Raw genomic sequence first — 17,046 nt, 5'->3', positions numbered from 1 at the left:
TTTTCCAATAATGCTGTAGTGTTGCTCCTTCATGATATTTTTTACCAGTGTTGGCTCCTCTAACTCACAGTAGTCATCTGTCTTAAAAGCCTGCCAAGTGTCTTCATATTTGCTGCACAAAGAACAACAGGCAAGCAGTATCTGGTAAATATCTGGAAGTCTTTTGATTAATTATCACCAAGTCGATGTCCTGCAGAGGCACCACACGGTGAAATCAACAAAAACGGAAACATTTAATTAGTTAGTCCCCCTGCATCCTTACCCCTGTCCTATCTCTGTCACTTCCTCACACCTAGCTTGCTGAGTAGGCCAATCCACAGGAGCTGTTCCAGGCCCAGTCTCATTAACAGGACTATTTTAGCCTATGTAGGAGCCAACATATATGGAATCAGCATGGCCTTCCTGATGTCCCCCCCAAAAAATGGTGTTTGGTACAGAGGAAAACAACGCGTTGGAAATAGACAGCTGAAGACAGAAAGCAGCATCTATTTTCTATGTAAAGTAAGTGAAAAGGGATGATGTAAGGCAGAATATGTGAGAGAGCAACCCTAATAGGATCCAAAAACAGAGAAGCACTGGGAATAGGCTGCAAGGCTCGAGTTCGTCGTAATGCCATCGAGTCCCAGGGTAGCTGGCCTATATGCTGCTACTGCACTTGACAGGAGGCCTTCACATGTCTCCACCTAATGTGTTGGCCAGAGGAGATGGACTTTTTGACCTTGCACAGATTCATGCTAAACATGTTTGCACACAAGCACTTAAGAGCTAGTGCATGAAAATAAAGCAATCGTCGTCCGCAGTCACCTTGCATAAACACAAAAACGCACAAGCACACACACACAGATATTGTTTCTTTACGTCCATGCACCGTACCTGCACCGATGACTTCCTCGATCTTGACAGTGGAGACGTCAATCTCCTTGGCAAATTCCCGTACGGCCTCGTTGGGGTCTTCGTAGGTAAAGGGGTCGATGTAGATCTTCATCCCCGGGGAGCCTGAGAAGTGGGTCGGGCAGCCCAGTGGGGAGGGGCAGTTAGACATGTCGGCTCGCAAAGAGAGTTCTAGAACAACCAAAGTGCTCAATGAGCTTTCCACAAGAAGAAACTGCTCTTTTTTGTCTTCTGTCATGTAGTACTGATGGTTGAATGCAATTGTTCCTGCTTGTATCATGAGCCCCTTTTGATACAGAGATTGTGCTACATTGCCATTAGCAAACCCTTTGTTATGCCTCCTGTGCTTGTTTAGAGTGAATGGAACAAAGCCAGCATAATGTCACCACAGTGTGTGATTTCAGAGAGTATGCCAGAGTTCTAAACTCTGAGGTGTAACGTGTAATACACCTGCGTCGGCATCCATGCTGATCTCCCTTTTACACAGACATAGATCTAGCTCTGTCACTACCTCCCACCCTAACCGACATTAGGGCAGAACATCAATGCATCCTCCATCTTGTCTTTTTTACCTTTTAATACATAATGGCAAGGCAGAATAAACCCAACCCGAACAGGCTGTGTAAATGGGTCTATAGTGTGACACAACATTACTCACAATTACTACAAACATTACCCAACAGTTTTAAATGATGATAACTTACTCATTGGACCAGAAAGGAGCACTATTTTTTTTAAATGAATAGTAATGCATACTTCAGGCATTAAATAGTACAGTTGGATGATTGTTGGACCAGCATCAGTTGCAAGTAGTGCAAACAACAAAATGGAGGTTTTCTTATACAATACATTTAATGGGGAAACCGACCAGAAAATATGGACAGACAGAGGGGGGAGAGATGAAAGGATAGAGGGAGGGACGAGGGTATGTAGAGAGTAAATGTAGGCCAATTTTTTTTACCCTTTATCCCTTACCCCAGCAGTCTCTGCTCTTTGATTGTTGTAGAACCAATTTCCCCACAGCCTCTCCCTATAGGAGCTCATAAAGAGATAAAACCGCCGCGCTATCAACTAGCTTTTTATGTCGTTCTGCGATAGGTGAGCTCAGTTCACAGACGGGAGATGTCTGCAAACAGAGGACACATTTTCTGACTCAACAGACCGGGAGGGGGAGACCGCCGAAAAAACACTTGTAAACAAATTCAATACACACTGCCACAAGACAGACATTACAGCGAGTAAACAGACGTAAAATCATCATTTCTACACTGACACACAAGGGCAGCCTTCTTTCTCGGAGCTGCTCAGTCAAAACCTTGGCAGCCATGATTGGAATAAACCCATCTCCATCAAGTCAATTTGCGCCTGCTCATTTGCATAAGCCACACAGAGCGGGGGAGGGGTCTCAGGAGAGGGGAGGAGGATAAGGTCTGGTCTTGGAGGGATCAAGGTGCCTCACCTCGCTCTCGACCAAAGGCTGATTCTAGTTATCACGCTAATTGTCTTGAACCCTGTATGTGTTAATGTAATTGCTCATTAGAGATTCCGTGCAGATTGGATTCAAGTTAATCCATCGGTGGGTTTACAGCTCTGCGTTCCATAAAGTCATTCTGTTGACAAGTGTCGCCATGCCGCTCGCTCAGCAGCACCACTGGCTGGGACTAACAATCTTTGCGGGGAGCGTATGCAGTGCAGCAACAACAAACATTGGAAACTCAAAATCTCGAGCACACATGCACAGCACGCGTCCGTGTACACATACTTGCGTGAAGTCATTACTTTGTAATTCACTGTTCGGAGCCCACTTTCATGTATAATTTAAAATGCAAACAGTTTATCCCTCTCCCTCCCTCGTGCATGGACCTGGTTAACTGGACTCCTCTTTTTATGGCCATCAGATGAAAAATAGATTCCTCCCTTAATATTTAATTATTCCTTCATCTGAGTGTATGGAGCAAATGTGACCAAACGTCAGTTCTATTTTTAGTTGGGAAGAAGCACAGCTGCTGCGATGACTTAAGGGCATTCAACAAATACTATAATTTCATACCTATCTAAATTTGAAGGTCGAATGAACGGATTGAGTAATTTAGGTAATTTGGACTATAAATGTCAACAAAATCCCTGAGCTATAAAACCCTAATAACTCGAACGGTTAAGAATTAATTTGACTGGCCTTACAAAATCTAGTTTACTCCACTGCACTTAACCATGTTATTTTCACCAAGGTCCAGCATTTACCCTGCTATAACTCTGCCCTGCTTGTGTACTGAATGTCCCTAATGTATCCACAAATCAACCGTACAGCAGTAATTCTTACATTAATCCATTACTGGCAATGGGTTCAATCACATTACTGGTCCTACTACACAGAATTTACATGTTGCCTAAAGATAAACAGCAATGTCTGTTAGTGAAACAGTGGCTTCATAAATGCTCATCTTTTTAAGTTAAAGGAACTCTTTCATATGTTAGACTTTCACCAAGGCGACGTAATTACATCTTATTTATTTTGCCTGACATTATTTGTGATTTAACCATTTCTGTAGATAGTAATTATATGTTTTATAGGCTTATCGACTTTGAGAAATTAACATAAGCAGTTGCAGGCCACCGAGCGCCTATAGTGACCACGTTCCCATTTCCCGTCGGTCCAAGATGCACACTAATCTTTTCTGTGGCTCTGTGAATATAATGGGCTGAGTTTACTTCCTAAACACAAACTAATTATCCACTCTCTGATGTTAGAAAAGCATTTGTCAGACGCACTGTGTGGCTTATTATATGGAAATCACAAAAGGGATCTCAAATTTAACTGGGATTAACAGTCACATTGGTACAGACAGTGAAATGTTTGCCTGGGTTTAATCAGGCCTGTGGTTGCTTCACTTTGTGAAAGATAAAATTCTCATCAGCAATAAAGGGGATGACCTCTAATCCTTGATGAAGGGCAAAGACAGATCTATAGATGATCATGTCTTAGCTAAGTCCTCAAATTCAAATGCATGAATGTGTTGTGAAGTGGAAAGTTGAAAAAATTACTTCAAGTAAACGTATTTGTCATCGAACCATAACCATACCTGTTAAATGGGCCTTTGAATCTGATTCTAATTCAGTGCCAGCAGCAGATGCTGAAGCACAAACAACAGCTGAGGCAACAAAGTGACAAACTGGGTTTGAAAAAATTGTGATTTAAGATGTGATGTGATATGCGGTGAAGCATCAGGGCATACAGTCAACATGCCACAAAATGTCTCTCTGTTAATTAGCTGATGTTGACAGACTGTTGATTTACGGGAAAGAGTGGTAAAGGAATAGGCCTCCTGAGAAAAAGTGTAAATGCTCAGATGCAATGAGGTGTGTGTAACACGATGAGCACTGCTGATACTGGCAATTAAAAAAAGCAGCGTTTGATCTGTGGGAATTGAATGTGTGTTCATGAACGTATATAAACATAAAGATTTTTGTATCAGTCCAGGGTTTGGGATCGTTTGGATTTTTTCCAACAAGGATGCTTAATTAGCCTAAACAGACACAAACCGGGTAATTTTTCCTTTAAAAAAAAAGATGGTCAATGAAAATAATGTATTTTTTTCTTGCTCAGGCAAATTGGAAGTTGAAATTTTACATATTAATTGTTAATTCTAAGTATGGTTAACTTAAATAATTGGGTGCAAAACATTTAATAAAATGTACATGACAAATCATTTTAACTCTGGCATGTGCGGTGATGTTCATGTTAGGCACAACAATCTGCATTGTGATTTGGTCTGGTGGGTTCCGTATCAGTACCTTGTATCAGTCCATATCGATAATTTTCACACTAAATGTCACGTTATTATTTCCTCTAGGTTCAGAGACAGTTTTTTGCTCCTGATTGAATGTTGTGGTTTTGGTAATCACATGAAGAATAGGAAAGCATTTTACAAATCTGAGGTAGATCAATGATGGTACATCGCCTCAGTCTACCTTTGTCATATTGTTATTGATGAAAGTTATTTTTGTGATTATTATTTATATTGCTTTACTGCCCAAGACCATTGAGTGAAATCTACTGAATTTACAGTATGAGCAGCATCCCTGGAGAAGACGAGACATCGCCTCATGCGTGTGGCAACAGCTGGAACAATGAGCTGCTCGGTGAAAGCCAGCGCCGCATTTTTGGGAGATTCGTCCCAAACAATTGACTGAGTGGCGCTTTTTTATTGTTGGGTTGAATACTGTAATTACCAAACTGTCAGTCAAATCTCGAAAGAATAGAAGACAACAATGCATCCTGGGGTGGGGGGGGGGGGGATTACTCCATCCACGAGTGTTTGCACGTTGAAGAAATAAACCTATGAATAGGATCCCTTATCGGAATTTGATTTCACCCTTCATTTGAAATGAGGCATGTGATGATTAGAGCAGCAAACGCCTGTGATCTTTTGTTTATTTTCACCACTTCTGTTAATTGCATTTTTGTCTCCTCAAAAGATAGCCGGTGACAAAGCTGACTCTTCTGTCCGCAGTAGTTATAATGAGCCCCCAGCTGCCGCTGCTGAGGCTGTGACACAAAGTAACTGTGTTGAAACGCTCCGCTGTGTTCGCCTCAACAAAACTCTATCCCCTCGAGTGAGCCCCCTTCTCAGACTGCTGGGTCGACAGAACATAGGGCTTTCATCCGAGGTACAAAACTTAGACACACCCTTTTGTGCGTGTGTTGAGATTATGTGTGTGTGTGTGTGTGTGTGGGCAACCAGGCTCCTCCATGTCATCAGTCAGCAACAGGGGAGTGCTTAAAGCTCGACTCAATCAATCCTATCGTAAAGCCCTGACACATGACTGCCAGTCAGTGTCACAGTGTAAAAACAGGGAAAAGTAATTTACATCCACTGACGTCTGAGACCAGAAATATTTTCTCTTATACCTCACCTCCCTTTCGTTAGTGTCGTATGCAGAAGTAAACGTATTACGCACATGTCACACATTGAAGTGTACATGATGTGGCAACTGCAAAGTACTGGACAAAAAAAGGGTATGAAGTTGTAGAAAATGTATATAAAATATAGGGAAAGTGCTCAGAAAGCTCAAAGCTCCACCTAGGCAGAACAAACTCTGAAATGTTAACACTACAGAAGTTTTGGCATTAAAATAAACATTCTGATGGATAGTAATGTTGATGGATGCTATTGCTTTTGAGCGTATATATTTAAATCCTGGCTGAGAGTGGCGTCATATGACAGTGGTAAGACCCATGGGTCCACAGTGTTACACTTGAGAATAGAATAAAAGTGCTTGGCCCTTTTGGGGCTGGACGTGACTAAGAAAAGTGTCATTGAAATCACAAATGTATGTGGAATATAAATATACAAATATTCATACCTTTTAGTTTTTTAACAAAGACTATCAAGCAAGGCTTTATTGAAGTGCCAGATCTTTTGAACAGTGGGACATTTAGGGTGACAGCAACGTTCACTATTACTAACGACAGATCGAAACTGTGTAGCAGCATTTTTCGCCCACAATAGCGTTTGTCTATTTCACCCTGGAGAGTAATGTGAAAGCGAGGAGCGCTCACTCTGCAGCCACTTCAGAGGACAACCTGGTCCCCAGGCTGCAAACACTGCATGCTGACGAAAGAAAAAAACAAATGCTCGACTAGAAGAACCTGTCAACTGACGGGTCCGATGTTTAGATTCTTTGAATTTCAGGAGGCTGCAAACTAATTTAGTTGATATTATGCCAAGGATGTATGAATGTATACAGACAATGTTAAAGAGACCCTCCCAGAATTGTATGTCTCAAATATATTTATGTTTAGATGAAACGTGCAGTGCGGAGGGTTCAAAATGTGTTGAAGAGTCGTGTGTAAAAGAGAGATATCCTACTAATTAACAGACAAATCAACATTCGGAGCCAAACATGGAAAAGAATCCAATCACTAGCTAACATGGCATCTAAGTGTCAGGGCGAACTCACCTCTTCCTGTGCTGTAATGTTGCAGCTTGTCACTGTACACCGCCTCCTTGGTGTACGCCCTTTTCCTGAGGGAGCAATTGGTATTGAGAGAGAGAGAGAGCTTGAGGTACAAGAGAATGAGAGGAAGTGTAAACAAGGCCTTATTACTGTTCATGGTTCTCTGTATTGCCTGGAAATGACGTGGCTGAACAGTGAGTCAGCTGCAGAGGGGATAGCAATGGTAATTTAAATTTATGAAAATGAGCTGATTTTTAATTAGACCTCGATAGGATCTCTCTGCTTTTCATCCGTCTCCTCTGCTTCGGCATCAAAAGAGCCCGGCCCGTTTGTTGAACACTTCACTTGCTCAAATTTGCAGACAGCACTGCAGAAAATTCCACTTTCATATATCTACACCGGAGCAAGGAGGGAATGTGACAATGTGACAAACTGCCGGCGACATTAAATTGCCTTGACTTAAGTAAATTAAAAGGGCAAAGTGGTAATTGTTGAGTTCTCTATGGAATAGGATATTCCATTTCAAACATTGCAACTTGGCTTTACTTTCCATCAAATTGATTTCTATTAATACTCGACAAGAAGATGCGTGAGGAGCTCACATGCGACGCAAGAGTTTAACCAGGGGATTCAAAATCACTTTAGTGTAGCGGATTAGTTTGGATGCATTTTCCAGATATATCAAAGCAGATATCACAAAACAATGTTTTATGTGCTTATCATTTATGATCAGATTTTGATTGTAAAACTGGTCCATTGAGTCGTGACAGAAATGTTTCTTCATGCGGGGCTGCGGTCTCTCTTTGGAACAGGATTAGCAATATTGGATACAAATGGTGTTTCATGTTAATATGTCCATCCTGCTCATTTTACTTGTTTATACTGTACTGCAGTGAATAAACAAAATCCAATCCTGTCAACTTGTGGGTGGAGCTTAGTGGCTGGAAAAGGCTCCTCAACTGCAGGTGAGAGATGGGGGCAGGGGCGGGGCCATATCAGCATATTCATAGATCCAATTCATGAAATGAGGAAGGTGCTTGGATCAATTTAATCCACTTTAAGGACATTGTTTTCATGAAAAACGTTTTGAATTTGTAGTTGAGATTTAGGGGCTGATATAAGCTGCCTGAGTACGACTGTTTCAGTTTATTAATGTTTATTTTGAAGGGAAAACTGCAGGAATGAAGTCAATGACTCTGCATGTATTAAGAGAGAGGTAAAGGGGAAATGTGTTTACCTGCTGCACACGATGGAGATGGCCACGAGGGAAACGATGAAGACGACTCCTGCCGCAGCCGACCCCGCGATCAGAGGAAGCTGTTCCCTCAGCTCCGACTTGAAGTCGTCTGTGTGACACAAAGGGGAAGGTAGACGGACAGACATTGAGTATGGCTACAACTTGGTAAGGCTCAAGATCACGACTGTGTTGATTAGAGCTGCGTATGTGAGCGAGAGGAAGAAGAGGAGGCAGAAAAGAAAGGTCTGGCAGTGCTGATGGAAAAAGGGAACATACAGATCTCTCTGCCGAGATGTGGTGACTGAAATCCGGTGAGCCTTAGCAAGACTCGCTGACAGGTTGTGTTTGATAAACCAAGGAGAGAGACAGAGAAAGGGAGAGAGAGGCGTAAGGCTGATGGTTAGAAAGAGCGAAGGGGGGGGGGGGGGGGCTCTCAATCTCGTCTGACATACCTGTCAGAAATGAACAGACAAGAAAATGCACCTTGGAATGTTATTTCTTAGGTGTTGAAAAAAAGTCATCAACTGCCAATCACAGCCCAAACCGGATTTATGCACATAACCAGAGGAGGCTGCTGCAGGTCCCGCCTAAAACCACTACACGGCAGAATCCTCCGTTCTCTTTGTGTGTCCCTGTCTTCCAAGGACTTTGCAACCGGCAAACACTTTGGTTAAAGAAATGCACAATTTCGTCGGCTGCAGGCAAATCAGCTTCTAAATCCAATCTTCCGTGTAGAATGGAGCCCGTATTGGATTAAAGTGATAAAGGGAGAACTGATGCATCTTCGGAGCAGCGCGGGAGCCCGGGATATATGAGGAAACGCAATGTGACAGAAATTTCTAACTCGTAACTCCCTTTTTCATCAAGTATGTTGCAAGCAAAGTGTGTGACTGATGTCCCAGTCACTCAAGTTTCGCAGACTGTCCCCCTCCTCTCTTTTGATGCATATTTGGTGCGAGAGGGTCCAGGGAAATCTTCCCCCCGTTCACCCACAGGTGGGGTGACTTTTTTTTCGCTGACGGACAGAAATCTCACAACTACCTGTTCCACAGGTAAATAGGCTCCCATTACAATCCGTTAATCCTTAAAGCCTCAGCCTTTCACAGGGCCGTCACATCAGTCATCTTGCCGATGGACCAATCTCTTCGTGTTTTTCATCACGCCTGTCAATCAAGGCTGCACTGCTTGCGGGAATTTTAGTGCGCGGAGCTGGCAGAGAGACACCTTGTGGAGGTGTATGAAAACGTGCTGACAGGAGGACAAAGGGGATTATATGTTTTGAGAAAAGACATGGCGGCGGCGGCAGTTGGGGGGGTGCAAAGAGGTTGGATGGCGACGTGGTGCCTCCATGAGACTGGGAGAGTGGCAGGAGGTGGAGCCGTGGGTGTGATTGTCAGCAGTTCCTTAGCATCTGCTGCTAATTGCCATGACGGATGTTGTGCTGTGGCGGCGAGCCAGCGGATGAGACGTAAACAGTGTTTGTGTGAGCAGGCGCGACGCGGGTGCACGTGCGAGCGTGCGTGTGCACCCGCGTCTGAGGGAGCGATAATTTGCAGTCGTGAGGGAGAGCAGAGGGCCGTGACTGCGCCTCTACATCTGTTGAGCTCAGGTAAATAGCCACAATAATCACCTTCATCATCATTATTATCCTTCCCTTCTTCTTGCCCTCCTTCAAGATCATCAGCGTCTCATTCATCGTCATGTTCATTAACGCGGCACAATGTGGAAATGTCACCGCTGCCTCCGGAGCATCGTGAACTAAATGGCCTCACGTTGCAAAACGGGCTCGTGGTCCAGAAAGTCACAATGAGGCAGCGCTTTGACAAATCTTTACACGTCCGGTCAAATGTTTAATCCCTCCAGACGGAATCAAGCTGTGAATCATCCATCCACACTGAATCACGCTTGCACCCTGTTCCACTCCTCTGGCAACGGTACAGAGACGTGCTTCATGAGGAGGTGCAGAGCCTCCATCGCCACACTTACCTCCTTCCACATACAGTACATTGATTAACATGGTTCCATAACATTGCCAGTACGACAGGTGTTGCAGCTCCTCCTCAGCCCCTTCCCGCTCTCCAACAATCCCAGCCCCACCCAATGGCAAAACTAAAAAAAAAAAAATGCTCATCAACTACTAATCACAGCTATGCATTCTGGGACGGCGCTCCAGCAACAGAAGGGCCGGGTGAAAAACCAATTAGCTAAGCATTTTGGATCAAGCACAGTTAGTTGCGCAAACAAAAGACACTCAGCATTCTACAAATTCAAAGCACGCACACACACACACGCACACACACACACATACACACACACACACACACACACAAACCTGACCATGAAGGAAATTAATTTTGCTGTAGAAATGAAAGTGCAATCAAACATTACGCTTCCCTTCTGTCTCCCTTACTAATAATAATAATGCAATAACAAAGACAGACAAGAGTGATAGAAAGAGTTAGGATGCATTTCCGTGTGTGTGTGTGTGTTTGTGTGCGTGTGCGTGTGAGAGAAAGCAAGACAGGGAAAGAGAGAGGGAGTCGCAGAGAGCTGTTTCTCCTGGCTCGGCGATCCTTACCATCTGTGAGGGTTTGGAAGCACATCTTGCTGCTGTATTTGCCAAAGCCGGCTACAGTCCGTGCCCGCACCTGCACCACGTAGACCGTGCCCGGCCTGAGGCCCTCCACACGTGCGGTATTAGTTTGGCTCCGCAGGATGGTGGAGTTAATCTCTGCATGGTCCTGCAAAGAGCAACAAACACGGGACGCAGGTTAGAGAGTGAATTGCTGAGACGTTGTCGGCTCGGAAGTGTTAAATCACAGAAATCCTGGTAAAAAACAACAACTTGTGAAACATTGTACAACCAGGAATTCAGTATGGGCAGAGTCGGCTGAATTCGTGAAGTAGTTTAACACTCGACAGATGAGAGTGGAATGCAGAGTAAATAAAGAACAGGACAGTTAAAGATTGTGAAATGCTTATGAAGACCTTGTTTTCAGGGCCTCGTCAAACTGTGATGTCTAGTTAACCCATTTTAGGCTAAAGTTTTGAAACAAGCCTTTTTGTTTTAATCTCTCATACAAAACATGGCGCCATCGTACACAGTGTAAAATAAACCGATCACACAAACAAACACTATCTCCTATTCATTCAGAAACATGCATACACAATATGGTAATTAAAGGCAATCATTTCAAGGAAATTACAAAGAGACGCACTTCTGAGCAGTCATCCCATTGCATGTTTGTCTCTTCAGATGTGTTATACAAGGCAGTTTAATTACTTGCAAGTATTTTGAACATTTAATCCTCTTGTTTTGTTTGTCTAAAGTAGGTTGATTTTTAAATACGACAACAAGCAAATTGTCCTTTATACTATCGCTGTTTGTTTAAATGTTGTAATTAGGTATTCGCCCTCTTTTCTATCTCACGTTCTCATTGAAACGTTTGATTTTCACCCTCACAGAGGCCCATGCAGATGTCGAGTATGAATATCAGCATCTGTTCAACTGCATCTGTTCATGCATGTATGAATGAATGCATGCATGAAGCCATCTTTTATTTATATGTGTGATTTGAACCGTTGACCCTTCCCTCCACATCCTGTATCTCAGGCTCTCTCCATGCTCTGGAGAGCCAGTCAGGCAGTCTGCTGCAGTGTAGCTTGTGGCATGCTGGAGGTATCTGCTATGGGGGATCAGTAATTACTTAGGCTTGTCACCTCCCTAGAACCCAGAGTGAATATGACAGCCAGAAAATAAGACTGCACCTACACTACACCCACGGCTGCAGGCTGCTGATAGCTCCGAGCCGACACGCTGTAGAGAGGGAGAGGGCAGTTGAAAGGGAAGGGGCAAAATCCTCTGTGTCAGTGAAACTGTGTAAATAAAGGCCAGTTTTTTAAGCTTGGTAAACATATTGTTTAATGCTGGACCACAGCTTATAGTACATCAACAAATCTGAGCTGCCAACAATGTGGAGTGGAAAAAGTAGATCGGCTCTGAGGAAGCGAGGGAAGGAGGAGGATGGGAGACGATGGCAGGAAGCGATAAGAAACTCGAGGCAGAAGCAACCCACATCGAAATCATTATCCAATCTGATTGGTGTAATTGAATCATTCCGGTTGCTCCGTCACTGAGCACACGAGGTAAACACAGTTATGAAATCCACCCCCCTCCCACACGTAATGATGTGCGCAATCACATTAGCTCTTATTGGACACTCTGGGCTTGATGAAGACAAATGCCTGGGCTCGGGATGGGAGAGCGTCGCACCAACGGGGATTCGTTCTGTCTCAGAGAGGAAAGAGATGTTTTTTAATGGAATGCTGAATGTAATTGGTTTCGAGAGTTCAATCATTTTACGGACCTTTGGTCCATCGGATCAGACAATCTTTCTTTTCTCCAACCCGTGAAAATACTCTCAAACTTCTCATTTAAACCTTGGCTTATGTCTTTAAAGAGATGCAGACGACATATTGTCCCAGGAGAAACTGGGACCATTGTCACCTATTCATCTGGTGTAAGACACGGTTGAGTGTGCAAGGACTGCTCCGGGTCAGGATTTGCCTTCGCCTGCTTTCAGTCACTCTGCATTACTCAGGAGTCAGGACCACACCCCCATCTGTTGAGTTTGAATGGAGGACAGGTGAGCAGACAGATGGCACACCGCCAACGGGGGAGCATCCCTTGAGGGAGCACCAGCTAGGAATGGTCCTTTCATGCTGCCAGTCACATAGGGATTATGTGAGACACACACACACACAAACACACACAATCCCACATCTGCCACTTAGAAATGAGCTGGCATTTGGCACTGCAGCAGGTTAGGGGATAGCCAACAAAAGGCCAAGCCAGGAGGGACTTCCAGCCATGAGAGGTCCTCTCCTGCTGCCGGTCAAATGGGGATTAGGAGGACCACACCCTAACTTGCTAAATAAAGACGGAGATGCAGGTGGGCAGGCAGATGGTAGAACAGCCAATCAAAAGCCTTGCCAGGGGTGACAGACAGGAGGCACTGTGGGGAGTTTAGCTGCTGCCTCATTCGGTAAAAATCACTGAAACAAACTTAGCATGAACGGTTGTACTATGATAATGGTGCCCTTTAATACAGATGCTTTCCATTTCCTGAAGGCCGGTGAGAAACACATATTTCATATTTACTTCAACAGAGAGCTTAATAAACCTCCTATCTTTGCAAAATATTCGACTGTACCACTTTGAGAACTGACACTGGACTTATCTGGAACTTTTTATTGGCCCAAATTGTATAGGACTGAGAACTCGACTTGCTACAATAGCACTGGAACTATTCAAATCATATTGTTGGATTGCTGCAAGGCCTTTGCTTGTATTTGGTCTTACCTGTTAAAACACTCCATTTATTTATAGTAATTGCCCATTTCCCACCATTTGCCATTGTGCTGCCAGCACACAGCAGAGCTCTCTTTGAATTTCCTCTCTGCCACTTACTGCAATGTTCCTCCATATTTCCCGAGGTTTTCTTTGAGTTAGCTTTTCAAGTCAAACCCCATCACTGTGGCCGGGCTGTGAAGGCCACAGAGACGTTACATGTTATATTGGACTTTAAAATAAACTTAAATTGCCTTGATATGTGCCTGTGTGTGTGTCTGTGTGTGTGTTTCCGTGTGCATGTGTGTTCCAAAAACTGCCAAGCACCCAAAACGGACAGCATGGCCACCTGGCACACAGACAGCCATGTTGGGAGACCATGTGTCCTCTTCACAGGCTCACACACACGCCCGCATGCAAATAACAGACGCACACACAAAGGGGGGAAGAGAGTATGAGAGAGAGAACATTCTCACATTGTGTTTGTAAAGTGGAAATGAAAGAAATTAATCTTTCCCATTAATGCTCCTTATTAAATGTATTGCCTAAGGTAAAAAAGATGGGTTTACATCTTCTCTATCGTGAGATTATAATTCATGAGTTTATGATAATTATTTGCATTCGGTAAAAACCCATCCACTCTGTAATTATTCGGTATGTTACAATGCTGATAAAATCTGTTATTAATGACGTTTAAGTATCTTAATTGCTTTTAGAAATAAAGACACTAAAAACGTTTTTGAATTAAGTAAATCACCACATTGTTACAAAAGATGCAAATAATCGTCTTTCTATTGGGATTCTGCAAAGCTTAACCTTAGAGGTAAAGGGGTTAGGACGAAACATGATTTGAAAGGAAATGTATTTGCTGCAGCTCCTTCAAATAGTTTTTCTTGTTCTTTGCAGCCATCTCCTTTTCCCTCTTTGGTCCTGTTCTGACCTGGAATCAGCATCAGAAGTGGACAGTTAAGTCCACTGCAGGTGAGAACGTGTCAACAACGCATTTCAGATGTGATCGCTCAGAACACTTTCTGAGATGGGCTGGGACATGTGGTCAGTTCACCTTCATTGACTGCACAGTGCAAGCGTGACATGAGGAGAGAGAACGTGGTAAGACCTGCAGGACCAGGCCAGGTTGTGTACATATGTTCTGTGAATGTAAATACATCGGGTTGTATTGATCGACCGTCAGCTGACCAAATCCTACAGTTTCGTAATGAACAAAACAAATTTGAACACTTCTTAGTGTTTCCAATAAATTGATTTATCAGAGGCCAGGCCCAGAATAGTAACACTGAGCGACATATATTGATTGTTTACCCTTTTCCTTCGACTATATTAAAGTAAAGTTGATTCACTCAGCCCCTCCTGGCTCCTCTCTCTCTTCCTCTATCTACACAAATACATTGAAAACAGACCCATCGAGTTGGACTGGCTAAAAACAACATTTCGGTCTCTGCCAACCGAAACGACGCATGTGTTTATTTGCATACAGAGCGGGGAAGTGCAATCCTATCACAAGTGGCCACTGGAGACACATTCTGATGGCAGGTGTGAACAGACGTACTCAGAGCTGTTTCAATGTGATCGGATCACTCGAGACGGACGTTAAAACCAGAACGGGGCCTTTGAATGTGTTCCGTTCAGAGAGAAGAAGAACAGAGTGGGAAGGGAACAAGGTGGAAACGTGAATTCTCTCACCGAGGGAACGAGGGCGAGCTAAACAAGTCCTGATTTTCACTGGCTCCACTAAAAATCATTAAAAGTCTGCTCAAGGTCCATGTGTGTCTAGAGAAGTGTTTTGTTTGGCTCCGAGCGCTGGCAGCCGGAGAAGAAAAGAATAATAAATACTTTCTCCTGGCGTCTCTTCTGAGGAATCGCTAATTGTATGTAAAATACCCGGGTGACTTCATGGGGCCAGGGATGCAGATGGTGCTCTGGTCATTCCGTTGGCGATTCTGTCCGTGCGCTGTAAACGTGGCTCTGCTCGTGAATTCCTCACATCACAACGGTGCTGCTGTCATCCAGAGTGGATTCACCTGAACTGCTGCTGACACTTCCACACAGACACTGACTCAAACTCGCACTCGCACATGCGCTCTCTGACACAAACACCCACAGAGCCATCAGTAACCAGAGCCAGTGGCTGCTCCGCTCGAGCCTTAATGGAGGGCCTGACCTCCGCTATGCTGAGTTATTTCCACCCTCCCCAAATTTTCAGGGAAACCTGAGGAAAAAGGGTCTGAGCAAAATGGAGGGAATGAGAGCGTGGTGTCCGACTTTTTCTCTGCAAGCCTTAAACTCATTTCATCTTGCTTCCCAATTTACAGGGTCCTGGGAGCACTTATTCTGTAATGAGAGGGTGGGTTGAAGAGGGAAGAGGAGCTTGTTGAGGGAACAGCCTTCAGCTCTCAGCAGCAGCTTTCAGGTAGGATTTTTCAAAATGCACGGAAGATTGGTTTTTCATTTTCAAAAAAAAAAATCTAAACATCTTCACAACGGTCTTGATTATAATGTCTACTTAAACATAGCATGGACAAAAAAAACATTCAATGACCCACAGTATTTACCTCTGCCTAATTCTAATTTAATTTTAGAGATAAATCATTTTCTCTCTGGTTCAACTATAACCTTCTGTAATAACTGCGTAGGCCGCAGGTTTGTATTTGACATTAATTTAACCACAGTATAAACACTAGCAACAGATCATTATAATTAACTTGGTGGATTTTCACCTTTATCCGTTTATATTTCTCATATTATTCAATAAGAATCTAATTGGATCAAATGACCGGTTTAGAAAACAGGTATATATAGTTTTCTATTTTAACTTGTGTGATACAGTTATGCAGCATAATTTCAATACGCCTGCTGATCCCATAATGCATTCTTGTGGCGCAGCTGTTAAGGTCATATACCATGTAAGCACTGTGTCCCATCTTTGAAGCCATCTAGGGACCTTTGTCCAAAGTCATCCTGCACTCACTCCCTGTTTCATTCCACTGTGAACTGTCAAATACCGGCAACCGTGCCAAAAAGTAAATATGCAAAACATCAATCAAAGCAGCAAAAAATTATTGAAATGACTTATTTAAAAAATGCAAGCTTGTCTCCTAGAATGTCACTTGCGGCCAAAACATAGCATTGTGACAAGATAGTGAAAGAAGAAGACAGGTTGTGTTTTTGTCTTTTGTATGATCACCCCGAGGTTTGACTTAATTCAAAGAGTGACAATGCTGCGCTGCTGGAGAAGCGGCTGTTGTAAATAGGAATAGGAGGCATCCTGTGAGATGGAGTGTATAGAAAGACAGCTCTCTGCTGTGCTAAGGACTGGCTGACTGTGCCAGGAACGCTGAGACAATCAACTCCAGAACCAGAACGGTGTGACTACGCTCAGATTAATTCAGGCATCAGTGAGATGCATCTAAAAGAAGGCGAGTAAAGAAAATGACACAATGATATGATTGCATTACACTGTATATGTTACCCACGGCACTGAGTTAAGCTGGGAGTGTGCACGGGAGTGTGTGACAGACATGGTGCCAGTCCCTCCTCCATGAGCTTCTTCGATGATAAAAAGGCCACATCATCACTTAACGGCTGCGTGGAG

General features: G+C 43.6%; 1 protein-coding gene across 1 annotated transcript in view; it reads right to left on the bottom strand.

The window, feature by feature from the left end:
• The window catches only part of LOC128455022 (ephrin type-B receptor 1-B), a 157,251-nt gene that overhangs the window by 25,211 nt on the left and 114,994 nt on the right, over positions 1–17,046 (bottom strand). The window contains exons 7-10 of the mRNA XM_053438651.1: positions 10,665–10,827; positions 8,087–8,195; positions 6,853–6,917; positions 874–1,062 (exon numbers count right to left, since the gene is read on the bottom strand). Coding sequence (XP_053294626.1) covers positions 874–1,062; positions 6,853–6,917; positions 8,087–8,195; positions 10,665–10,827 — 526 coding nt within the window. The remainder of the gene's footprint in view (positions 1–873; positions 1,063–6,852; positions 6,918–8,086; positions 8,196–10,664; positions 10,828–17,046) is intronic.

The sequence above is a fragment of the Pleuronectes platessa genome, chromosome 13, assembly GCF_947347685.1.
Source record: "Pleuronectes platessa chromosome 13, fPlePla1.1, whole genome shotgun sequence".
In the NCBI taxonomy this organism is placed as follows: Eukaryota; Metazoa; Chordata; class Actinopteri; order Pleuronectiformes; family Pleuronectidae; genus Pleuronectes; species Pleuronectes platessa.
The sequence above is the reverse complement of the archived record's forward strand: the minus strand, read 5'-3'. Positions and strand labels throughout refer to the sequence as shown.